Consider the following 25,957-nt stretch of genomic DNA (forward strand, 5'->3'; position numbering starts at 1 on the left):
CTCTGCTTGTCTTGGATTTGGTTGACACAATGTAAGGGCTTGTGACCAAGATTGAGGAGGATCCAGTTAAATCCAGGTTTTACATTTTCCCCTCTTAAGAAAGTAAGGCTTCGACATTTCCTGCCTGGGAAGTGGTGCAGTTTATCTTTAAGGAGGCTAGAGAAATAAGAAATGAGTCTCACGTTGCATGGGTGACATCACTGGCTTTTGGCTCAGCGCTCTGTATTCTCTGTCTGTAGGCTTTAGCCAAGGCTGCAGGGCTCGGTGTTTGAACAAGGAAAGATTCCCAGGTGTACAGAAGATTGGATTTGCTCTTATTTGGGTTAAAAACGGTGAAATGAGATTTCTAAAGCTTGGGGACTCCAGCTCGCCTTCTGTTGCACTTGATCTCTACAAAATGGGTGAGTTATTCCCATTAGAGAGAAAGGGAGTGGAAATTTAAGGAGAAAGAAAAATATGTCTGAATATATAACTGCTGATGCTGGGGATACGATTCGTATGAAGCTGCTGAGCTAAAAATCTCAGCTCCGACGTGGAGATCGGCCCATATGGCAGAGAAATGGTGCAGACCGAAAGCTGTTGACAACTGTTAGGGGCTGCTTTCCTCTCCCCGCGTAAGGTGTGTGTAACCTCCCCCCCACCCCCATCCTCATCCCCACCCCCCGGTTTGTTTTGGTTTGATTTCCCCCGACCTCCCTCCCCTCCCCATTCCTTAGCATCCTTTCAGCCAGCCGTAGCCCTGCCTGCCCGCCTTCATCTTGCAGATGGCTAACGTGCCGCCGTGTTAGGCAAACTGTGCACAACACATCCCAGCGCCGGGGACGAAGGAAGCCTTTTTTCATATACCAGCGGAAAGGGGGTGGTGGTGGTGGTGGAAAAAAACCCCACGATGCCGGGGCCGAGGACTGCTTCCAGTGCTGCCTAGCGGGAGGCGGGCGGTCGCGGCAGGTCCCCCCGCCGCCTCTCCCGGCCCGGGAGCGGGGAGGGTCGGCGCCGCGCTCGCCGGGAGGGAGGAGAACCGAAGCGCTGCCGGGGCGCTCCGGGGAAGGGGCCGTGGCGTTAACGCTGCCTGGATGACAGCGCAGACGACAAAAGCAGGCGAGTGAATGGCAAGGCTGGCAGAGAGAAGCCGAGGTGTTTCCGAAGCCAAGATGTCAGTGACTGTCAGCGAAGTCTGCTAAGCGAGAGAGAGACCTGTGCATGCCTGCGGTTCCAGATCCAGCCGAGGAGGTTGTGTTTTAGCCACGACTTAAAACAGCAGCGGCAGCAGCAACAACAGATTGCTCCCCCCTCCTGCTCCCTCCCCTTCGACCCCGCTTTAAACCCAAGCAAACGACCGACCGTCCAGACGATGATGCTCTCGCTGAGCCGCTGACAAAAGAAAAGGCAAGTCACTCGTTCCTGCAACCCGGATACCCGGCTGCTTGCAAGCGGGAGATCTCTAGCTGTTGAACTTTTCTGTCCTGTGATGATGCTGTGGTGAGCCTGCTGATCTGAAAGCCATCTCTTCTGGGTTTCCGAGCTGGCCAGATTGAAAGAGATTAATGGACTGATCAAACAGCTGTAGCTTTCAGCTTCAGGGGGGATATAACCCATCAGCCCTTGTCGCTCGGTGCTCGTGGTGGAGGGGAGCAGGACATCTTTAGTAGGTGGGTTGCTGGCTTCGAGGTGGAAGGCTGTGTTTCTCCTCGCCAGGTCTCTTCCACAGAGGAGCAGAGGCAGATGAGACTCCAGGACTGCCTCCAGGGCAGAACTTTGTAGCGCTCTCAGCATCCCTCTGCAGCGTGGATGTGAGCCACGGGAGTTGGGATGTTTGAGGCAGTCTCTGCCAAGTGACACCTAGCAGCTGCTCCGGAGGTTTTTTGCGTGGTCTCACGCTCAAGGGCTTTGCCTGTTGTGAAGATGTCCATGGTGTTTCTGTGAAGCTGAGGTATGGCTGCTGGAAGGTTACTGTTGTATGCTGGCCTCTCTTTAGCTCTCTGTGCCCTGGGCATGCTGGCTGTGGCAATCTGCTCTGACCATTGGTACGAAACTGATGCCAGGAAGCACAGAGAGAGGTGCAAGAGCATCACCACTAAGAGAAATGATCCTGGCTTCATTTATAATTCCAACAACAACCTGCCTCTCAGGGCCAGCAGGTCTAGGTTGGACCGCTGGGAAGGGAAACTCCTCTTGGCAAGAAACAGGAGGCAGATCTTTGCTATGAGCGCAGTCGATGAGTGCAACAGACAGTACAACTCGACCAACATGGGGCTCTGGAGGAAATGCCACCGACAAGGATTTGACCAAGAGCTGGAGGAGCTGATTGCCAAAGGTAAGGGCTGTTTTTTACCATGTAAATGTGCCAGGCCCTCCTGAGCTGAGCAGAGGCTGAGCAGAGCCATTTGGGCTCACAGATGGGAGCTGGCATCTCTAGCCAAGTACCTCTCCTTGCAATGGGTGAACTGGCCTGGCTGGGCATCGCTTCCTGAAGTGCTGCCAGGGCAGTTTCCCATGGGGTCTCGACTGAGGCGTGGGGTTTGGGAGCAAGAAAGGCAGTGGGGGTGAGAGCAGACACACCCCAGAATGTCTCTCATATCTCTGTCTCTCGAAGCTTAATATAGTCTGCCCATCACCATGGTATCAGATTAGTTTCCACATACAAATAAAAAGTATTAATAAAGCAGCTGCTGTTTTTTTTTTTTTAAATTTTGTTTGACCCTGATGACTCAAGCAAAGTACATACTATTTTATTGGAGGTTACATATGTCTGTATTTCGTCATTCCCCTACCAAATACACCATCAGTCCTGAAATACACCATTTGCAGTGCTCACATGTAGGCTTTTTCTATCCTCAAATGGAGAGTAAACAAAGAGAAATGCTAAAGAGCAGGAGGAAGCCCAGCTTGCTGTTTACACTGAGCTATGTTTTGGAATATTTTCAATATCTACAAAACATTACATGAATTTATTAAGAGTGTTAGAAAGGCATAATTTTCTCTTGGGGTGCAGATGCATCTGTTTGCCTGTAGCATTTTTGTGCTATGTATTTTCTTGTCTTTTGGTCCTTCTTCTTTATTTCCCCCCAAGGTACAAGGTTCAAGGTGATGGTCAGTTTGCCTTGAATTTTTCTTTGATCCAAAGTATAGGAAGGGGAGATATGCATACAACCCAGCCTAAACATCTGGTCTACCAAAGATGTATGTTTTTGCAGGATGGTGAGGGTTTCAGTAAAGGATGACAGCATCTTTGCTATCCACAGCATGGTTACTCCATACAACAAAATAACATTTCCCTCCCATGGTTCTTCTGTTGCATTCAGATGATTCCCCAGTGGTTTATTTCCGTCACGGTGAAATCATTGTCTCTTACACCGTGCAATCTTTAAAAATATTTGTTTTCTAAGTGTGTTCTCTGTCCCAAACTCCCTTGATAGCCTGCGTTAATTCCCTCTTCAGACATTGGAAACAGAATTATTGCTTAAAGCTAATTATTCATGAGGGATATACTCTCACATGTGTTTGCCAATGTATACATTTTGTTCTGGATGTTTTCAAAGTGAGCAGGAGAGGTGAGTAGCACAGTATAGCCTTGCACTGAGACAGTAAAAACAGGTGGTGTAGCAGGGAACCTTGATCACTAGTTGGGATCCTGTCTGTGTTGTTAGTGACCCTTAATGCCTAGTTGCTGTTTAACGACCTATATGAAATTAATTGGTTGCTTCAGTTCCACTTTTAATGGACATGTCAACATGTCTAAAGCCTGTCAGCATCCCAGCACCCTGCTGCTGCCTTCAGTGCTGAAGGAGGGATTCCTCTTCATCTGGGTGAGGGCATGGATGTGCTGGGCTGGCTGGGGATGGCTGGATTGCTCTGCCACGTGTGCTTGCTGTGCTTGGGGCATAAACAAAGAAATTCAACCTTGACAGCGGACAAACATGTCACCAGAGCTCACCTTTGGCAAATGGAGTTTAAGTTATTAGAGAGCTTTTTCATGTTGAAATAAGTGAGACTCGTCCCTCTTTCACTGCCTGCCTTGTCCTGGGCTCAGGAACATCTGTTTCTTCTGCCAGAAACTGCTGAAATTGTCTGGCACTGGGTTATGTGTAAGGGCAGCTCTGCTGATTGTTAACCGTAGAGAAAATGTGGCAACTCAAGCTGAGGTGGTTAAATGCAGGAGAAGATAGTCTTTGAAAGATCCGGCTGTAATTTATGTGTGACCGTGTGTGTGTATGAGTGTGTGAATGAGTGTGGTGAACTAACTCTAAATATACAGTGTTCAGCTGGTAGCAAGGGATTCCCGGGCTCAGGTACAGCGTGCGTTCCAGCACACATATTCCTGGACATATGTGTCTGCAGATGGCCAGATAGCCACTTCGCAGAGTCGCTGCCACAAGGTCAGAAGTGCAAATTGTGCACATAAGGGAGGTATGTGCAAATATCAGTGTGTGTCATCCTTGCCTTCTTTAAAGGCTTTTGGTACACATTTAACAAACTTCATTGTACATCGAGAGAAATGTTAAAGGAGGGAGACTTGTATTACTGAATACCAATGTTATAGTTCATTTTATGGTCTTTTTGGAGTGAGGATCATCTTATACTATAACCCTCAGCCATGGTGAAGAGTCATACACGTTAGCACTAATGCTATAGAGGTGTGTTCCTTTGGCACCTCCAGATCAAAACATAGAAAAGCAAGTATAATGGCAATTTGATAAAATAAAGTGTTTGACTTGCTCAGAGATAAAACTGGAGATATTATAGGATTGCTTGTCCACTTTATGTTTTGTTAGATCAAAAAGAACTAATGGATTTAACTCTCCCCTTACCAAAAAGTAATGTAAAATACTCATCTATCAAAAACCGTTGTATGCTGGAATCACTGAATTAGAAGGAGCCAGCTTTACATGGATAGTCAACTAGTGTCCCTGTTCCCACCAAAGGCCAGCTGCTAGACTTGTTTCTTTACAATCCTCAGCTATATTATGAAAGTGGCATAAGTATGTTTGCGATTGCTATCTGATGTTGAGAACAGCTATGAGTTCAAAATCATGCAGGTGTTCTAGGTTCATCCCGCCAGCACCACCTTGCTTTTCTAGTTTTTCTTCCGTGGCAGACACTCATCTGGAGTTAGAGGTTGCAGGGGTGGGTGCCTGGGCAAAGCATGCCCTGTGCAGATGTAAAGAGCTGCAGAAGTTCTCTACCTGTAGTAATTAAATACCCTGATTTGGGGACATATTCCTGCACAGACGAAATCTCTCTCTGTATAAAATGAGAGCTCCAGGGCAAATACCATATAAAAGAGGATGTTATTGGTACATAGGCCTTTTACTCTCCTTCCTCTGCCAGCTGTTAATTTAATCTAACACACCTCTTCCGGAGCTGGATAAACTAATGTAGGTTCTGGCCCCAAATATTGCGTGTAATGCTATATGTAATTGAATGTAAATGCTATTAAGGGTTGGTGGTTGGTGCTTTATTTTTTCCTTTTTTTTTTCAGCTGGACAGGATCTAAGTGATCCATTTATTTTGAGACAGATCCTACATCTTTCCCTAGGCAAAAATTCCAGTATTGAGAATGGTAGGTTTGTCTGTCAAAGGATAACAAAAAATAGTCATTAAGAGCCTAACTAGCTTTGCAAATACCCTCCAGTTATTCTGCTTATGAACTCTGCTGAAATTAATACAAGCCGTAAGCAATTGGCTTGTGGCAGGATCAGGCCCTGTGGTACTTGGCAGTGGTCTGATGACAGTGGTTTTAAAAAACAGGTCTGTTTCTAAAGAAGCTGGGTCACTTCTGTGCTTCTATTCTGTATTTATTAGTTTTACTTTCTGGCAAATAAATCAAAACCTTTTTGTTGGATTTTGATAGAAAAACTGGAGAACTGTTACTTCAGATTTCTCATGAATAGATATAATAGACACTAATACATATATAAATTAGTTGGACCTATTTATATTTCTTCTATTCCTTTTTTTATATTCCTATAGAATCCAGGTGCATATTTCAAAATAATACAATTAGATAAATTGGCAATAAATTAAAACAGATTTTCACAAGTTAGCATACTCAGGGAGAGCCAGGCAGACATGAGACCAAAGACCTGAAGAATATTCTAAAACTGCATCAAAATTAGGCAATTAATTTTTTCTTTTTGTCATAATGAATGAAAAAAAATAAAACCAGAAACAACATAAATTACAGTCAATAAAGAAATTATTGGAGTTGAACATACCCAGTCTTGCTAACTTTTACTCGCCTGAATAATCTTTTTTCTTGTGAATGGGCTACGTAGAGTCAGGGCACTCTTGTAAAGAAGGACCAGCCAAAAAGAAGGCTTGCAAAGCTGGTCCTCTGATTCTGCTTTTGCATCTGATCAAGTCTTTTAGCATCTTGGGACCAGAGTTTCACGCCTGATCCCTAAAGCCTTGCACAGTCAGGAGACGCTGGCTCTGGGTTTGTTCAGCACAATACTCTAAGCTTCTTCTGATTGTCATGTGTCTGTTCAGCCTCCTCAGCGAATTAGACCCGCTGCTTAATACCCTGTTAAATGTAGCGTTCCCTGTATCCTGTTAGATCCACTGTTTGCCGGTTTACCACTGAGTTTCTAGCAAAAGCAGCATGCCCTCACCCAACCAAAAAATCCCAGTGAACTAACCACCTCCACTACTAAAATGCTTAAGCAGAGATTTGAAATGCAGGTAAGTGTCCATTCATGGCCAGGAGAAGGCAGAGTTTCTGTCCTGCTTTGGCAACCACCTGCTCGCAACTCCTTGTGTATGACTTGTAGTGATCCTGAAAAAAACTGGAAGCCACAAAGTCTGTCTGCATCCTATGGCAGCGTTGCTCAGATGCTTTCCTGCACTAGTCGGGAAGAAAGCAAGAAAGGGAAAAAAAGGAATTACATCATTTAATTATAAAGGTACAATAAAGTAGATGAAGAAGTTGCACAATAACCAGAGACTGTTCCATTTAGACAATTACTACTCGGAGGACCTTTCATCTCGCTTTTGGAAGGCTGCCAGTTAAACCTGTCTGGATGGGTCTCTGCTGCCTGCTGTTGGAATCCAATTGTATTTAAAAAAAATAATCACAATGACCTTGTTATTTCAATACCCTTTTTACCTTCCCTCTTCCCCCAAGATCTGTGGAAGTCATAGTAAATCCTATTTTTAAAACATTTTATTGCGAGTATACTTAGCCCATTGAAAAAAAAAAAGGCAAGTAATTCCTGTGCAGCCTACCTCCGCCCCAAATAATATGCAAGATTTCTGGGATGAAAGCGTTCTCTGTTTTGGTTTGTCAGATGCACAGTACAACTGAGGAAGAAAGGCTTAACAGGACTACTCCAGCCGTCACTAGGGATTATTTATACACAGTTGGAAAAGCCTGAAGAGAGGCTATTTGCAGCTATCTCTAGGAGTAAAAAGATTTATTCCCGTAAAAGGACTTGCAATACCTTTCGTTGCTGTAGATTTTACTTCTAAAATGCAATGGTTTTGCCAGGTTTTTGCTATGGTTTTGCCAGGACAGCCGTTTTTTTCATGTATCCTTCATACATTAAAGAATCCAAATGCTTTGTTTAAAATGTGTTTGAAATCCCAACTGTTCTCCATTATAAAAAGGACTTTATTGAAGTCTCAATTCTGATCCTAGTGAAGTCAATAGTAATGTTTTATTGAACGTGGTGATGCAGCAAGTTCAGGCCTTTAGTATTTCCTTTGAGGTTAAAATTGTCCCTGGATAGAAAGGCCAATGCGAGGTCTGTGCTCCCTTCTGTCACAGCAGAGTTCTGCTGGAGATCTCCAGTGAAATTTAAGCAGTAGACAGGCTTTCAGTTGAATCTTAGGCTAACCAGGTATTTAGCCTTCACCGTTTTCGATGCCATAATTATCTGTCGATGTAGACTGGAAGTCAAATAACTGCATGTTTCGAAGATACAGCAAAGACATCCTCTCGTTCAGAGATTTTCCAGTCATTCGATGATGAAATCACTGGTGTTCCACGCATGTGAGTTCCAGGAGGATTTGGCCCATCATATTTTAAATAAGCAATTTTAATATTTTAATTGCATTAAACTTAAATAGCAGTTCATTAAAGAGTATCTTTACCACGAGTAATGAGAATCTGACACGTTCCTCTGACACATCTGAGATAATTAGTTTGATAATATATATCTGCTAAAAATACTAAGAACATATATGTAATTTAACAGAGCTGCAACTGGTTTTAATCATGCTGTTTTAAAGGGCAAATTTCAATCAAGCTGTTGGCTTTCAAGCAAAATTGCCGTTGAAGACAAATGGAAATTTTGCCTGAGTAAAAATGACGGGATCATGCCCTTCGCAAGAGAAACTGATATTTGCAGAGCTGCCTGCAGGACTGCATGTTTAATTCCTGTTCATTTAATTGAGCATCCAAATCCTTTTGAGAAATCTCAGCATTTTTATCCTTTCTGCCTATGGCCGAAAAACTTTTTTAAAAGTGAGGAGGAAAGATTTAATATGAGTGCAGATGTGTTCTGTTTACTGTAAAAAATATGAAGGATTATTTCACTTAAATAGAGGTGAAATGATCTGAACTATTTTGTCATCTCCAGCAATAAAAATCCATATTAATATTGCTTTTTCTCATTGAAGAAGTCTTTCTGTGCACTCAGAATAACATCGAGAGTAGAATGAGTTCATTAACTATTGCAGAGCCAGTAAATGAGGAAGAAGAATTTATGTTCTGTAGGTTCTGCAAAAATAATGACAATCATTTATATTGTAAGTTACTTAATGGCTCATTGCTAACAAAATGTTGCTGGAACCCTTGAGTACGTATTCACCTCTTTAAGATCAAAAGAAAGAAATGAGATGGTGTTTCTTAGTTTTTAAAGATATAAATAAATAAAGAATGTGGATTCTGGAATCCAGAATCCACTTAAAAGAAAAGAATATAAACTAAACTAACATATTTTCTCTGCAGGAGAGAAATCAGACTATAAAATGGAAATTTCCCCATTTTCTTTCTCATAAAGCCTAATTCTTCCACAAATAAATATTCAGAACTGCCCAGATGAGCCTGCTGAAATCATAATCCTTTGTAGATAATTACCAAAATAGATGGAAGAAAGGTAGCGCTGCAGTTAGGGCAGGGCTTACAAAGCCAGAATTCAGTCCAAGGTCTGCCATAGTCTTTCTTCATGACCTGAGGCAAGTGACTTAATCCCTTGTACCTCAGCTCAGTAGCAGTATAATAGGGATTTCGTTCATTATTATTAATATCAGTTAGAGTTCTACCGTAGGATTTATGAGCCTTAATCATGGATCAGAAATCATGGATCAGAAAAATGTCCCTGTCCTTTTGACATGTTGCTGCACTTTAAATGTTGGAGAGTAATGCAGCCTTATGAGAGAGTACAAGGTGACGACAAAGTAATTATGTTCAGCGTGACTGATAGTGGTTTTAAAACACCAACAGGCTCACCACATTGCTGTAAGCACCACGAAATGCGGGATTCCTAAAAGAGTTGTAAAGAAAGGTAATGAATAAGAGGTGCAGATGTTTACAAGACGGTCTTCCAAATATTGAGGGATAGCACCAGAAGAATCATGGGTCGTGTCAGCTTGAAAAATTAATAAGTAGGTGATGGGGATCGACCTCTTTGGTTGACTGCAGGAGGAAGCTGACATTTCCTTAATGAAGACAAGTAGATTACAATAATGAGATAGATATTGGGACAGCAGTCTAGAGCTGCTAAGAGAAATGACGTGGTCAGAGTGATGTGTTAGGAAAATTATATTTCTAGCAGCATCCTGAATGGATACACGGAGGGCAGGATCACATTTGTAAAGGTCAGAAAAAGAAATATTGTAGTAATAAAGGCATGAGATAATGAGCGCCTGGATGGAGAAAGAATATGCAAACCTTAGACAATCCCTGGCTTCTGTGGATGTAGTGAGAGACATGAGATGAAGGTGTTGCTCCAGTTGTTGACCAGAACAACAAGGAAAGTAATAGTGTTTGCTGTGATGAGCAAGAGAGGAATCACTGAAGGATGCAAATAGTAAAGACAGGAGAAGAACATTAGGAACTTTGTTTTAGTTATGGTAAGCCCTATGTATGTCTATGAAGGAGTATCAGAGACTGTGGGTGTGGAGCTAGGGAGACAAGTTTGTTTGAGAGGAGTGAATCCACAGATTGCTGCATGGAGATGGTAGTGGGATCTATGTTTGTGACGGAAATTACCAAGGAGTAAAATACAGAAAGAGAAAAGCCCTATGAATTTCTGTCAGAGCTGGGAGAAGAAAAACGTCTTCTGGAGGGCGTGCAAAAGGAGCAGATTCAAAGGTGGTGCAAGAGAAGTGAGTAATGTCACGGTAGCTGAAGAAAGACACTATTTCAGGTTAAAACAGCACAGGAGACTACTGAAGGTAGCTGACATGCTGCAGCAGATGAGAACAGAGTAGTCACACTGTGCTGAAATTTGCCTAGTACGTTAAGTAAAGAATTTTGCAGCTGCAGTTGCAAGGGAGAGGAAGCTGCACTGAACCGGTAGGGGGGACTCCAGGTGGCATTTGTACCTGGCGTATTCAGAGAGGTTGATGATGAAAGGGAGGAGAAAAAAAAGACACAGTATTTAGAGAGGAAAATAAATGTTTTAAGATGAAAGAATGTTTTAAGATGAGAGTATTTTAAGAGAAAAGAGCTTGAATGGTACTTGCATTATGAGAGTAAAGAGACAGAGGGGCGTGAGAGGTCAAGGAGAAGAGAGAATGAGAGGACAAGGACAGCCATAAGGAAGGTCAGGATATAGGGTAAGACTGGCTTGGCAACAAATGGAAGCAATGAAGGAAGAGAGCTGCATAGGACGTTTTTCATCTGTGGGAGAAGAATGAGGAAGGAGTTGTAGGAGGGGAAGAGGAAACAGAAGGCAAAGCTACTGGAAGAGGAAGATCATAGTTTGTCATTTTTCTCATGGAAGAACTGGGTAAAATCCTGTGTAACGGCTTAAGTGGGGGCTGGAGGAGGTGGGAGGGTCTGAAGAATAAGCCAAATGTGGCAAAGAGGTGACTATGACTGAATCTGAGATTTAACTGAGCTGAGCTGGAGTAGTAAGTCTAGGAAATGAGCAGAACTGAATGGAGGAACAATGCGTTTACAGTGGAGAAAGTCAGCCAGACAGTGGGATTCTGGTCAGAGATGCTCTGCTGTGTGAGACATAGCAGAGTGCAACTGCTATGGGTCTGCTGGGATTTGGGATGGCAGGGCAGGAGCAGGTAGGGAAATGCAGGGGAAAAGGTCTATGAATGAAAGAGTGGAGCATGGATAACATCAGCATGCAGAGAAAGGAAAGAAATTATAAAGACAGTGATAAAGGACTGACAGCTCACAAGAAGTCCTTAATACTGATAATGAGAAAGGCCAAGCAAGTTTAGCACGAAGGTGGTGGCTGATGGTTGTTGCAGAAAGAGGCCAGGGGATGGTCCAAGCAGTGGAACAGGAGGATGGGGGGAGAGTGCAGTATGAAGTTCTGTCTTTTCGGTGACTGACAGTGTCAAACGGGGTTGTAGACTGAATGGAGGAGACACTAAAACATAAAGCTTAAGGGGCAGAGAGGTCACTACCCCAGATTCTCTTCTATAATTTGCTTAGGTGGTTCCCCTTGAGATAGTATCTGAATACTGTACTTCTTGATCTTTAACCATAAAGGACTTCTGAAGAGTGGAATTATCCCTGTTTTACACAGAGGACAGTTGCCCAACAATGCAAACATCGTTCAGGACAAACGTTCACGTTGGAAAGAAATTTCTCATTGTTAGTCCCTAATTGCATGAGCTGGTGTTTTGTGTTAAATTTCATCCCTTTTCTATTCACCAGTCCTCAAGATTACCCAGTTCTGCTCATATGATATTCCATAATGGTTAAAGAGAGAGGGAGGAATGTTATAGTGATCAGAGAGACAAAGGAGCCAGCTAACAGGAACAGGGCAAATGGAAAAACTCAAATAGCTTAATGGGCTCAAATTGGGAAGTTGGATAATTTCCATCTCAGACTTCTGAATTACGTGGTATGTGACATTGCCAGTCCAGTAAAAAGGATTTTCAATAAATCTATCTTAATTAGGGTGGTACATTAGGAATGAAAAGTAGCAAATCTATATTTAAAGAAAAGAGAAAAAGTTGTCTGGGCCACAGCGGACCTTTTAGCTTGATCATAATAATACCAAGCAGAGTTTGAAGTAAGTTCTAAAGGAAAGATTAATTAAATGCACGGGGGGAAATGAAATAAACATTCAATGTATGTTTTTCTTTTTGAAGTGTGCCAAACTACCCTGGTATATTTTACTAGGAAGCTAAATGGGTTTTGACACAAGGAAATGCCTTAAACGTAAGTTATCGGGATTTTGGTAAAGGATTTTATATTCCGTCCCTAAGGAAATGGTTTGTTACAACATTAAGGTAATTAGTACACAATTCACAGTGTGTTTAAGGACCTGGCCAAGGGAAGGCAACAAGTGCTGAGAGAGGGTGTATCAAGATGAAGGTCAGCAGTAGAGTTCCTGAAGCAGGGGACCAACTTTATTTAATAATGATGTCATTAATGATATTGTCTGTAAGGGGAGATGGTAGCTCTCATTGAGCTGGGCACAAAGCAGTGAACTTAAGACATTTGCTGCTGCCACAATGATGAGGCATTGCCAAGAGAAAGGCGGCCTGCAATATTATATATGAAGAACTGGGTAATGTTGAGAACTGGGTGATAGGAAAGATGTGAAATTTCTTTTCAATGTGAACGTTTGGTCCTGGAGGACATGTTTACATTGTTGGGCAAATAAATACCCTCTGTGTTTCACGCTGGAAATCTGGTCCCCCAGACATCCAAGCTGTGGGAAGGTTGGGGCTCAGATGGCTTCCTCCATGTCCAGGTACTGCGGCAAGTTCCCTTTCAAGGTTGGAAAGGTGCATACCTGAATTTCACCCTACGTGCAGTCGGGATGTGATCACAGAGTGCACCTCAGTGGGGACAAGGACAAAGGGGCTCATGAGGGTGCACCTATCTTCAAGTGCAGGCAGAGAGTGGCAGAGCCACGACCAGGAGAAAGTCAGATGTGATTGAAGAACAGGGCTGGCCAGATATTTCAACTAGGGAAATGTTAAAGTTGTGGGCAAGGTATTAATCAAGGCTTCTCTGTTATAATCCTTGCTATTCTTGTCAGCCGCCTCTGAGAAAGATGAACTCAAGCTGAAGCAGGTCCAGGGTGGGGTTACAAGTGTGAGGAGACAAATGGAAAATCTATTTTATAAATATAATTGTTGTCCAGAGGAAATGGAGTTAGACACAGGAGAGAAGGAAGGTGTGTATAAGCTAAGGACAACATTATCAGGGAAAACTGTTTGTGTGAGGGCCATGAATATATGTAGGCTGGAAGCTGTGCTGAAGTGGGGCTCTGGAAAGAGTGATGAGGGCACAGCACTTCTAACAGGTTTTAAGGGTGAAGATGGATATATATAGGAAGAGGAGATTATATGATATACTTGCCTGCTATGCAGGAAAAATTAATACGGTCCTTTCTAGTGCTGTGTCCTTGTGAAACATGCCATAGGACTGTGAAGGATTAATTTATTATTACTATTAATTCCTCTTTTTTTTTCCCCCAAGGAAGAGCATATTCAGCTCTGTATCAAGCAGGACCTGATGGAAGGAGTGTTTGTCACTGAGCTGCCTGATACCAGCCATGGGTGTCTGGTGAGAGGGAAGGGACCTAAGACAAATCCAGCTGCATCATCCCAGCTGCTTTCTCTCTTTCACCTAGATCTGAGCGGCATTTTGTTTCCTCCCTGTGACACCCCACACATCCAGGAAGGACTAGGGATGAGGACAGTGTGCACTTAACGCACACTTTGCATACCTTTCCTTTAGATAATGCAGTTAATAGGATCTTTGTTTCCTGGCTTCCTCATCTGCTTTCATTTCATATTGCCTTAGCGTAATGACAGCAAAGGCCTGTTAAATTCTCAACTATTTGTATTCATAAGCCAGGAGAACGCAGAGCCTTCAACTTCTACATTAAAATAGTTTATATAAAATAAAAGAGAATTTCCATACTATATTTAAACATTTGGGATGGCTGGCAGCAACGGAATTAAACTCTTATTTGCACATATTTAAATTACTATGAGATGTGTATTTCAGTTCACAAAATGTTCAGCCATTTGGCTGGTGGTGCTGGGTGAGTTTCCTTATAGCGGGAAGGGTTTTGCTACAGGATCCACCAGTTTATGAGGGCTAAAGGCACCCACTCCTGGGCTTTGCTGTGTGTGCAGCAGCAGACCACATTTCTCTCAAGAATTTTGGGGAAAGGTCTTACAGGGAACTGCAAGGCTCCACAGCAGTAAAGGCAGGAAAGCATCATCTGGCATAGCCTATTAGGCTATAATTCAGCTCCCAGAAAAGGTGGAAGTAGGGCTCCATCAATCAGTATGAAGCAAGATGAGCTGGGATGTTCTGTCTGTCCGGATGTTCGGGGTACCTTGCCTGAGACTCCAAGTACCAAAGCTGTCTTCTGGAAGAAGATTCCTGGAAGAAACCGTTACCCAGCTCTGCCCCTGAGCACCTGGAGAAAGAGGGTTGTATCTAAGGTGGATCAGAGAAGGCATTTTTGTTTTCTACTTTTGAGGAATGACCACAGCTGTAGGAAAAGCAGCCTCCGTTCTGCTCCGGGTGAACTGGAAAAGGCAGTGGCAGGGATCAAGAGAGGGAGACTGGAGGTTGTTGGTGCTTCTGTGAGCACGTCACATACATGGGAGCAGCTGGACGTGAGGTCCTCTGCCTGTGCACTGTGTGACTGCGAGACAGCTGCTTTGTAGGAGCTGTATATCTGTGGCAGCGGGATGCTATGCTAAGCCACTATGCCCTGCTAAGGGTTTGTGACAAAGGCAGAGATACATGGTTTTCTGTGCTCATTTATGTAGACTTGAGTCATCTGTCCTTTTTCTATGAAATAATCTTTCATATCAAAAAGAGGAATCCTTTCTACCTGGTGTCCTGAGGAGCCTCCAGTTTTCAAATGCTATTCCTTGTGATTCATTGATCCTAGTGGGAAACTGGGAGAGATAGCCACAGGCTCCCAGAGGTAACATCATCTTTGTGGGGACAGGAGCATGACAACACTGTCTCACACTGACCACTCCATAAGGTCCTGTTCCCCAGTAATGAAGTGGCTGCAGAAGGGGCTTGTGCAGCATCTTGGCCTCTGGATTTTGAAACTTCTGCTTGGGGAAAGCATGGGGACTTGTTTCAAACATGGGAAGAGGTTTTTAAACAGGAGATTTCAGGGGACAAAGTGGGGCAACTTGTTTAAGTGCCTTTGAGGGAAGGAGGGAGAGACTACTTGAATGGTTGGAAGGAGGAGAGGTGTATGTCAGCATAAGCGATGGCACTATGGGGATGGCTTCTGCCTTCCACCCAGCCTTTCACTCTTATCCCTGCAGTTAGGAACCCTGTCCCTGCATTCCGTGCCACACCACACCACCACCGCACATCTTTCCCCCTCTTGTTCATCAGTTACTGTTAGCATCCCTGCCTGTGACACAGCAACTAATTGCATTGTCAATGCTTCCAATGAAGAAGAAGCAGCAGGAGCAGATGAACTCTTCAGCACCAAAGTCTTCTTTTCCTGTGCTTGTCTTTCAGTACAAAGAGAGAGGAAGGTGAGAGAAGCACGATTTCTCTTAGCAGAAAGTTGCTCGCAGTGCTGAGGCTTGGGCAAGTCTTCAGGCCCAAGTTCCGCTTTGCCTGCTGCCAGCCTTGCTTCAAACCAAGGGGTTGTGGCGTCCATTTGGTAGTGTTGCCATACTTCAGCCAGGGTGTAGTTTTTGGCTGGTGGCATTAGGATGACTGGAAGGACGTGCCTTCTTTAAAGATTCTCCTCCCTTTGAATGTAGTTCATGGCATATTAGGAGGTCTTGGACCTGCATTTTGAGGTGACCTGCACTTGATCGTTGTGGTGAGATGGTACAATTGTATCTGTCATCTAGAAAATTAAGTTATTTGAATATTCATCTTGGGCACGTGAGTTAGGCATTCAAATACCTCTTCTGAGGACTAAGACTTTTCAGGCTGCTTGAGATAATGTTTCAGTGCTTGTCTTCAGCGTCCTTGTTTTGAAGTGAGATCCAACTGTCCAGCTCTCAAAGGGCACAAATTGCCCCATTTCTACCAGGTAGGACTGGTAGGTCCTTTGTCCTAACATTTAAGGATCCAATACAAGCACTCCTCCATGCATTTCAACACTTTCTTTCCAGAGTTTCAGTCTGTGCTAATTGACCTGCGCCCCTCTTCCAGAGCAGGAGCACATAATTCTGCATAGCGCTGGAAGAGGCCACAGAAACTTTCTGGTAGATTTGGTGGAGCCTGGTTGGTGAACGGGTGGGAGTCCTTGAGCTCGTCTCACACATCTTGGACCCCGCCGATGTGACAGTGTATTAACCAAGGCCATCAGAGTCTGCAGACTGGGTTGCCTATATGGTGCGATTTCATAGCCGTAGCATTTATCACAGAACCTACCCCTTAAGGCAGGTCAGTGCTCCTGAGTTTAAGCTTTCATTTGAGAAAGTTTTGCTATCCATCACAGCGATGACAATGACCTTCAAAGTTGACACCACAGTTTTGGCATCTGGTGCACAGATACTTGAAGCAGAAAGTGGAGGGCACATGTAAAAAACTGGATGTGGATGGAGGAAATAGGCCAGGAGTCCTCTCTATAGTCATTAACAGTTTCTTTTACTGTTAGGCTGTTCCTTTTCAAAGGCTAATATCAATTATTTTTCCTTTGTTTCTAAGGGCCTGGGAGCTGAGAAGTGACTCCTCTGACATTTCAGTATATTGCTGTAAAGAATAAGGAGAAAGTTTTCACATGAAGCATATAAAAGCCAGAGTTTACCCATCATAGATGCCAACCCGGTTTCAAGGGATTTAAGAAGGCATATTGTCTGCTGTGCTGTTTGTTTGATATTTTTCTACTGATATATTGTCTTTGTAGCTTTTTCATCTGCTAATTGATGTATGGCTGTATACACTGGTCTTTCAGCTGTGCTTGAGCTTTATGTTAGACACAGTACTTTGTTTATTCATGATTGTTACGGTCCTATTTAAAGGTTTAGGAAGGTAACACTGAGGCACGCTTGTAGCTCTCATGGTTTTAGAGGTAACTTTATTGAAATGAAAGAAGGGAAAGCAGAGATACAGTGAGTACCTGAGCACTCAGCCAGCCTGAAAAAAATGGCTTGGCAAGATGATCGCTGGACTCTGCCATTCTTCTCACTGGAGCATTGTGTTTCAAGCCAGAAGATGACAATTGAAATTCAGTGATGAAGGGGAGGATGGTGTGGGAATGAAACCACTGAGACTGAAAGCTTTGAGCTGTGGAGAAAATAAAATGGAGACAAAATTAGAAGAGAATCACACAAAGAGTGAAGGGGAAGAGAGAAGGAGAATGGAAGCGCCAGTGAGCAGACAGCAGTGGCTACAAGGGGAGCAGGTCTTTTGTTGAGTATGAAGGCCAGGATTTGGTCTTGAACAAATATTGAAATGATAGCGGGTACATAAAGACCGTTTTTTCCCTTTGACTATTAGCAAACTGTTGTACTGACAGTAAGTTGGTGGAAGGTGAGGGGAGACCCTGGACTCCGGTCATGCCTGTGAACCAGACTCGCTGTGAGATTTTTCTGCCAAGGATGCATTTTGGACCTTACTGTAGGATGGGCAGGACAACTGTGACCAACCATGTGAATCTTGAAAGGGTAGTTTCACCTGCCACTTACGTCTGTGCAGAGCCTCCCTGGGGGCAAGTCTTCCAGCAGAGCACTTTTGATCAAGTTTTCCTCCAGAAACTGAAGCAGGAGCCAGAGTCCTTTGGAAAGCCCTGCATATAAATATCTTGTTTAGTTAGTCTAATAAAGGTATTACTAACAGTGCTGCTTGGAGGATTTATTGGGGGATTTCACTAAGACAGTGTTAGCAGTGGAATTATAGTCATTCTCTGGTAAGACCTTGTCAATGCGAGAGAAAATAACGTTGATCCAATCAGAGATATTTTACAGGATCAATGTAATATTCCTTTGCCTAATCACAACTGAAGGATTATGGGCCTGTGCTGGGAGTGACGAAGGATCACTTGACAGATCACAGCCTCATTTGTTCTCATTGTTTTAACTGGTGAAGTACAGACAGTTTTTAAAAGTGTGCATATATACCCCTGTATCTTAAATAAATCAGGGCTTCTTCAGGCCACAGGCATTATTTGCAGTCTATTACTTTTGAACAATATTTTGGGCTACATACATTTTTCATAGCTGAGCCATACTGAAGCATCTTGGTATGACCTTGAGACAATTCCCTCTGAAATCCAGGAAGGCAATGTACGTGAAATGGGAGAGGAGGCCCCGAGGTGGGCAGGGAGGAGGAGAAGACAAATCAATATACAGTGCAAGCCTTATAACACTGTAAGGGACCCTGAGTAAGTTTGCGTAATTGAGCTTTTGGATAACGCAGCAATTCCTCCAAGGGAATATGAGCCTTGCAGATGACAGTGAATTCACAAGGCTCAAGAGCATACTGTGGTATGCTGGGAATAATTTATAATACAACAAGACCTCCTTATTGGTTACGCTACTGTCTTTGCATTTTTCAGGATCCCAGTACTGCTGTATTGCTTTAGTGACAGCTTTGTCACGTTTGTGGAGGCCCTAAATCCCTCCACTGGCTGCACTTACCTAGATACCCCCCGAGCTTTAGCGAGGCTTCTTCTGCCAAGGAAGAGGAGCAGTATGTTTGATGGCTTCACTGCATTTGACTGACTGGTTCCTTTGGGTTTGCGCGTACGTCTCAGTGAACGATGGAAAGGGAAAGCAGTGGCTGAGGCACCGAGCAATGGCTCGGCTCACTGATAATATCAAGGGCCATTCAAACTCCAATCTTGTGGTTTCAGATGACTTCAACTGCAGGGCTGCAAAAGGTATTTGGGGAAGAAAAACCAGCTATTACGAGTGACATTTAAAATTAGATGGGACACAGCTCTCGTGAAAATACAGCAGGCATCAGCTTGTTTCCATCAGGGGCGAGGACAGATAGCCGAACAGGCCCCTTCTGACATCATGGGCAGAGTACAGCCTGTATGAAAGCATACAGTTTGCTAGGAGGCTGTGACTAGCATGAGGCGTGCGTACAGAGGAGTATGTGAGAGGATGCAAGAGCCTGTTGGATTTAACCACTTCAAACAAGCTCAGTCTGGGAGCAAGATGTCCAGGAGATCGTGGTCCCCATGGCTTTCCCTTGCAGCAAGAAGCAAGGGAAGGTGGGGAGGAGGCAGAGCCAAGGTTACCTGAACTCTCAGAAATGCAGACAGGTCATAGCTTCCAGGCAGCATCAACGCCTGCCAAAGTCACTTGGTCTCCCTCGCCCTTGGAGGCCTCATGTTTGGCAATGCAGGTATTCTATAGCCATCGCTGTGGGACAATTTACTGGAGGAAGACTGGCTTGACGGGTCCCCTTTGCACTGCCCGATGCCTCCTGTGCTCCACGGCACGCGGACTGTGACCTCCTGCAATGCTGCGCCTGTGTGGGCTCTTGCTGCCCACGGGAGAACTGCTCCTGCTTTGCTGACGACCGTTTCCATAGGACCTGCGTAACCCTGCCTAGCGTGTAAGCCCTGGGACGTTACCCTGGGTCTGGTACTGTGAGTGGCACCAACACAATAGAATCATTAAGTGCCATGCCAGAATCATTAAGTCAGAGTAATCATGGTGCCTTTTTTTGTAGCTTGCTACCTGGAATAATCAGCGATGAGATTGCTTCTTCAAAATGCAGCGCTGAGAAGTAATCTGTTAGAGTAATCATTTACTGTATCAGCTCTGGCCACCACAGCCCTCAGACATATTTATATCCTTGCAATTCAGGGCTGCCTGGCAGTGGTTCTGTTGGTGAGTCTGTAGAAAATCCATATTAAAAAAATGGAGAAAAACATGAAAAATCAGAGTAAATCCATGCTGATAGCCTGTTCTTCATTGCATAAGTTCAGGATGGACCCTTGTCCAGGATTTTCAGTCTTAACTCTCAGCGTCCTGGCTCTGGTGAGCCTCCTCAGATCGTGGATACTTCTGGACTGTGCATACTTCCATGTTACTGGATCCATAGGCATATGATGAGCATGCTGGTGTAATTTGCATTTTAAAGTAGCCTTAAATAAGCTCTCATGTCTGCAGCTGGGCTTTGAGAGGATCATGTTCCCTGGAGTTAGCCCAGGGCAATGTGCTGAAGATCACACATAGCTTTTACTCTGTTCTTGCTCGAGCAAAACTGCTTTTAAGTCCAGGGGAGCAAAGTCAGTCTTGCTGAAGTTGGAAGCAAGCATGTCTTTGACTTCAGTGGGACACAGATTTTGCCCAGCATTAATTTTTGCTTGTGAAAAGACTTGAGGAAAAAGTAGAGAAAGGCCTTCTAGACCAAACCTCCCAGGGGCTTACTAATCACTCTGTCTTGCAGAGGTTCACTACCATGTGAGTCCCCTGAAATATTTCCTTGAGTTGAGCAAGAGTTTTGCCTAGAGAAAATGACCTACATACAAGGCAAGTGCCACGTTACACTTGCAGTTAACGTTTTATTTGTTGGTATAATAAAAGCATGTCAACAATTCAGTCTTGCCAAATTCCACTTGCCTATTTGGCTGGGATATGTATTTTTTCCTGAGGAGGGAATGAAATGATGTTCATTTGTTTCTTTACTAGGCTCCTGGCAAGGAGGAAGATTTTGTGCCAGGGCTGATAAATTTTCAAGTGAATTTTTAAGGTTGTTATTCTGAGCCACTGCCCAAAAAAGTCCAAGGAAAAATCATCTCAGACTTGATATATCAATTCATATAACTACCTTCACTAAAGAAAATGTTGGGCCTTTCCTTGAATAGTCCAATATACCTCTAACTTCGCTGTCTCTGCAGAACTCATTTCTTCTGTGAAAGCTGCAAATGTAAACGTTCCCTTTCAAACAGTGTCACCCACAAATAAATAACGCAGATCTTCCTTGATGCGCGTCGTGTCGACCAAATCATTTCCATCGCCTGATGCTTGTTACTTTTTCATTTTTCCCAGAGGGATTTGCAATCATTACGAGTCACTTTCCATTTTGACTTGTAGTCTAAGCAATTGAATACGAGTGCAAGGCTTCGGTATGAGAACCGCTCACTGCAGTTAAGTGCGACCCCCATTAATAAACAGGTAAAGTCAGGCCTTTTGATTGTAATCTCTTTGAGGGGCTGATCTGCCAGGCTGTTACACAGGCTGGAGAAGCGTACCATGATGTTCACGTCACTGAAATTTTTATACCATCCTGTCACGGTAGGGTCTAAACGTAGACGTGCACATCTCCACAAGGAAATACAGCTCAGAGACTGTCTGCAATAGATACACCATGTATTATTAATTGCCCAGTTGAAGTATCTATAGTAGTATTTGTACTGTATGTACAATGTAATGTATGCCCTCTGCAGCTCTATTCCCCCCCTCCAACCCTTTCAAAAACTTCATTTGAATATTATTATTTATTTTAAGCTGCCTGGTGACGCCCAGGCTTGAGGAGCTGAATTCGTGCTGTAGACATGGAAAGTTCGACACTTCCGTGCACACGGTCCTTGCCATTATGCGGGCTTATTCAGCAGAATGGCCGATGCGGGCAGAAGATGTGTAAATCAGCAAGTGCTGCAAGAAGAGCACTTAATTGAAGCTTTATCAAGTGCCTGCAGAGCTGACCTCCAAGCAGTAGCTGAACCACAGTTGGGATGGGAGCGAGCCAGCAGCTTTCACTGATGACTAAGCCCGTGTGCTGGGAAAGGATTTGCTTACAAAACTCGCTTGCTTTACCCATGGGTGGCAGCGCACTGCATAGCTAGGGGTGACTTAAGTCATTCTGCTTAACTCACTTAAATTGTTCCTTTCAGCACAGATGCGTAGCTCTAAGTACACTTTAATGACTCTACAGTTGGGTATGGGGGTTTTAAGTTAAAGGCAGGCTGCTGACTGTCGGGGTCAGCGTGGGGCTAACAGCATGGGGGGGATGTCAGACCGTAGGGTGACACGATGGCACGTTCAGGCCTGTGAAGTTTTGTCTTGCTGGTCTGGCGTTGGAAGAGTAGATTTGGACTGCTCCTATCCCTTCTGCATGAGCATCTCCCTGCCCTGCACGTCTGCAACCGCATATACAGAGAGAGTGTTTATTGAGAAACGGATCCCACCAAACGTACTGAAGAAGAAAAAGCCCTGAAGGTTGAAAGCAAAAGGAGAAAGAGCTGTGTAGCATTTCACAAAGCTGAAACTGATGAAGGACCAAATTAATTCAGAGATAAAATCTAAACAATCCTAACAGGTAATTGAGAATTTATTGGCAATGTTATACTACGTCTGCAAAAACCCATGGTGCTATATATGAGAAAGAAGACCATATTGTTAAAAACTACAATAACTTCACTATGAGGGGAAGCAGAAGTAGTAGGAAGTAAAAGTTGTGAATGTGCTTGTTCTTACATGCAGGAAGAAGAAAGGGCAACAGACTGAAATATCTGGAAATCAGAAACTAGGAATGGCAAAAACTAGATAGGAAAAGAAGTGCAATGCTATGACTAGCTGAGTTAATACGGGAAACAAAGCTATCAAAAAGCAGAAACTTCAAATAAATTATTATTATATACTCTGCAATAGCAAAGCATACTAACGATAGAAATGCTAACAATAGGATTTGTCTTCTGCCAAATGGAAATGATTAAAAAAAAAAGTGGAAATCAAGTCTATGTTTAATAATTATTTGTATTCTTCTTTGGGAAGAAAGCTAGATGAGTTATTCTTGCCATATGATGACAATAAAATACTTTCTTTTCCAGCAGTAATTTAGACTGGCAGAGCACAGTTAATAAAGTCAGTCATTTTAACTTAATAGATCTGAATAATTTGATACCAAGCATTTTAAAAGAGCTGGCTAAGGAAATTTCCAGACTTAATTCACATAAATGGTGATTTTTCAGAATTTGTCAGGATACTGGTGAAATATCAAAGATGGAGGAGAAAGCTGGTATTATTCAAACTCTTGAAAAGTGTAAATATAGCAATACTGGGAAAAGTAATGTAGCAGCTAATGTAATTAGTTAATAAATTAATAAAGAATCAAATGCAGATATGCTAACTAATGCTAATCAACATGAATTTATAACAATAGATGTCACTAAACTAATTTTTGTTGATAAAGGTGCTAGTGTTGATTGAATATTCCTTCTCTTTTAGGCAGTTGACTCGGTATCAGATGACATTTTGATTAATAAGCTACAGAAACCAACATGATGCACATTCTACGGATTAAAAAGCTGTCTAAATTATAGACTTTAAAATGAAATTGTCTACAGACATAAAACAGATTTCACAGGATGTTAACAGTTAACAGCTTTTTGCATTAGGGTAGTTACCGTTTTTATTAAAGAACTAGAAAAAAACCATGACAAAGTGATCCATAAAGTATGCTAACAATAGTTTGGGGAGTGATAAATAACAATGAAAACCAGGTAACTCTGTGGAAATGGTTTGGATCTCTTTGTGAAGTGGACAGAAACAACGTGTACTTTAGGTACATGCGTTTGGGACAGTGAAATGGCATATAGATATGGTTGATCTTGCCTAGCATCTGTACCAGAAGCAAATGATGTACCTTAGCTGTGCCTCAGACGAAGTCTTGGGATACAGTTGGCCCAGACATCATCCCTGCATAGCACCCCACGGGGCAACAAAGGCTTCATAAGGCCAATGATATTGGTTTTACACCAATGTAAGTTCTGTGGCTTGTCCATTTTTGGCCCTCACACACAGGGTTGAGGTATCAGAGAGGGTTCAGGGCAGAAGTGACGGTGCCGTCGAGGAGGGCGCGCTCTGTAACGCAAGGCTTAAGGAGCTCAGTCAGCCAAGCTTAATGAAGAGAAGATTGAGGGGTGGCTTTATCATAGGCTGTAAAACCTGCGAATGGAAAGGCAACCTGCTCAGAGAGGACTCTGTATCTAGCAGGCAGATGCTGGGTTCAACACAAGTGGAAGGCTGGGGTTAAACCAGCTGAATTCAAACAAGATATAAGGCCAAACATTTTAGCTGGGAAGGTATTAACCCCGTGAACAGCTTGCTCTCAGAGGTGGCAAATTCTCCATTGAAAACACTTTGAATACGTAGATTATATCTTCCGAACAGAAATGAATTCAGGACAGTCCCATGGCCTGTAGTCTACTGGATATCTGAGTGAATAATCACAGAGTTGCCTTCTGAGCTCGTAATTTGTGATTTAGCATTACACAGAAGTTGCGGCACTGGAAAATGAGAGCCTGACACCAAGAACTTGTATTTTATGTGTCAGCCAAGGGGTTTTCTGGCTTTCCTGAATGTAGATCAAAACTTGTAGTATTTTATGTGTGTCAGTACGCAGAGCCATAAACACATCCACTTCAAAGCACACATCCTTGCCGCACTTTGGGTAACTGGGTGGATCTGGTGGCATAGCAATGCAATAACCCAGGAACATTCTTAACGTAGGGCCATATTCTGCTGCTCTTCCGAGATCAAGCCAAGAGGATTTTATCAAGTTCAGCAGCATTTTACTGTAGCGTAACTCAGACCTGAGTTTACCCTGGCAAGTCAGCGCTGTCAGTTGTCCCACAAGAAGGGATGTGGTGGGTGATGACAGGAGCAGGCAATAAGAGAGGGAGAGAATATATGGAAAAGATAGAGAGGAAGGACAGATGGAGGAAAACCGTCAGGAGCATGACAGAGGCTAGAAAGCAGAAAAATGGGAAGCTTCATTTTAAGCCATATTTTTGCGTACGTAAGAAAAAAAGGGGGAGAAGTATTTATTGCACAAAAAAAGGGAGATTTGGGAGGGGGAAACTAGAAGAGCAAGAGCATCTAAAGAAAGGGTGGGGAGAGAGAAAAGGAGAGGAAACAGAAACATGTTTGTTAGTCTTTGTGACCTTCCGTTACACTTACTGAATTATTTATTCTGATATTTGCTGGTATCTTCCTGCCAGCCATTTAGTGTCACGATATAAATAAGAGCAGAACCCCGTTACTGCTGTTCCTGGAGGGATTTTGATGTTGAACGGCAATGGTGCACCTCCCCCCACCACCCTGCCATTAGGCGATTATGAATTATATGCCGAGTGCCTCTAATAACTAAAGGGAAAGGGCTGCTCAGCACATTTGGAATGTAAATCTCATTTTTTTCTCTTTTGTAGGTCATGAAATGCAGCCCTCTTCTAAACCCCTGTGCTCAGATCACAAGCTCCCGCTGCACACAAATTCCTCTGCCTGTCCTCTGCAAGGGTGACATTTCACCCAACGCTGAACCCCTCAGCATCCTGCGGGCTTGAGATAAGATTGTTATTATTATTATTTTAAACAGAGACATGCTGCATCATGTCACTTAAAAATTCCTACATAGATGTTATACCATATGGGAACGCAGGCTATTGAAAAAAAACAGAGATCGATGCTGTATTTCAATTAAAAAGCAAGAACTTCATTTATGTTTTTCCCTAGCCTGCAGATAGTCACAGGATGCAATTTTCAGGGAATCAGCACTTACTAGCCAAAACTTCCGAAGTGTTCACTGCCCAGCCCCTCTCAACTAACCCATATAACTGCATTTTCAGAAGAAGCCCTTTTGGCCTCCTTGTTTAGTTCCTGAGTTCCTACATCTCCTGCCCTCGGCACCTCCTTGGCAGAAGCGGGTTCTGGGCAATTGCAGGAGGAGCTGATGGCCTCTGGAGAAGATGGCGTCATGGCTGTGCTCTGCTGCAAGAAGTGAAAGAAAGGGAAGAATCCCTTCATTTTAAAACATAGATGAGCTGAACTCTTTGCTTTATGCTTGGGGGCATTCAGTTATAATTCAGGTCATGGATGGTCAGTTTTTGTTTCTTAG

The 25,957-nt window shown here is 43.4% G+C and overlaps 1 protein-coding gene across 2 annotated transcripts in view; it reads left to right on the top strand.

Moving 5' to 3' along the window:
* The first annotated feature begins 246 nt into the window (after positions 1–246).
* TMEM178B (transmembrane protein 178B) overlaps positions 247–25,957 on the top strand; it is a 232,896-nt gene continuing 207,185 nt past the window's right edge. For both annotated transcript variants that reach the window (XM_074582568.1, XM_074582557.1), the window contains exon 1: positions 247–2,314. In XM_074582568.1, coding sequence (XP_074438669.1) covers positions 1,933–2,314 — 382 coding nt within the window. In that variant the 5' untranslated portion in view covers positions 247–1,932. The remainder of the gene's footprint in view (positions 2,315–25,957) is intronic.

Source organism: Larus michahellis, chromosome 1 (assembly GCF_964199755.1).
Source record: "Larus michahellis chromosome 1, bLarMic1.1, whole genome shotgun sequence".
NCBI classification, from domain to species: Eukaryota; Metazoa; Chordata; class Aves; order Charadriiformes; family Laridae; genus Larus; species Larus michahellis.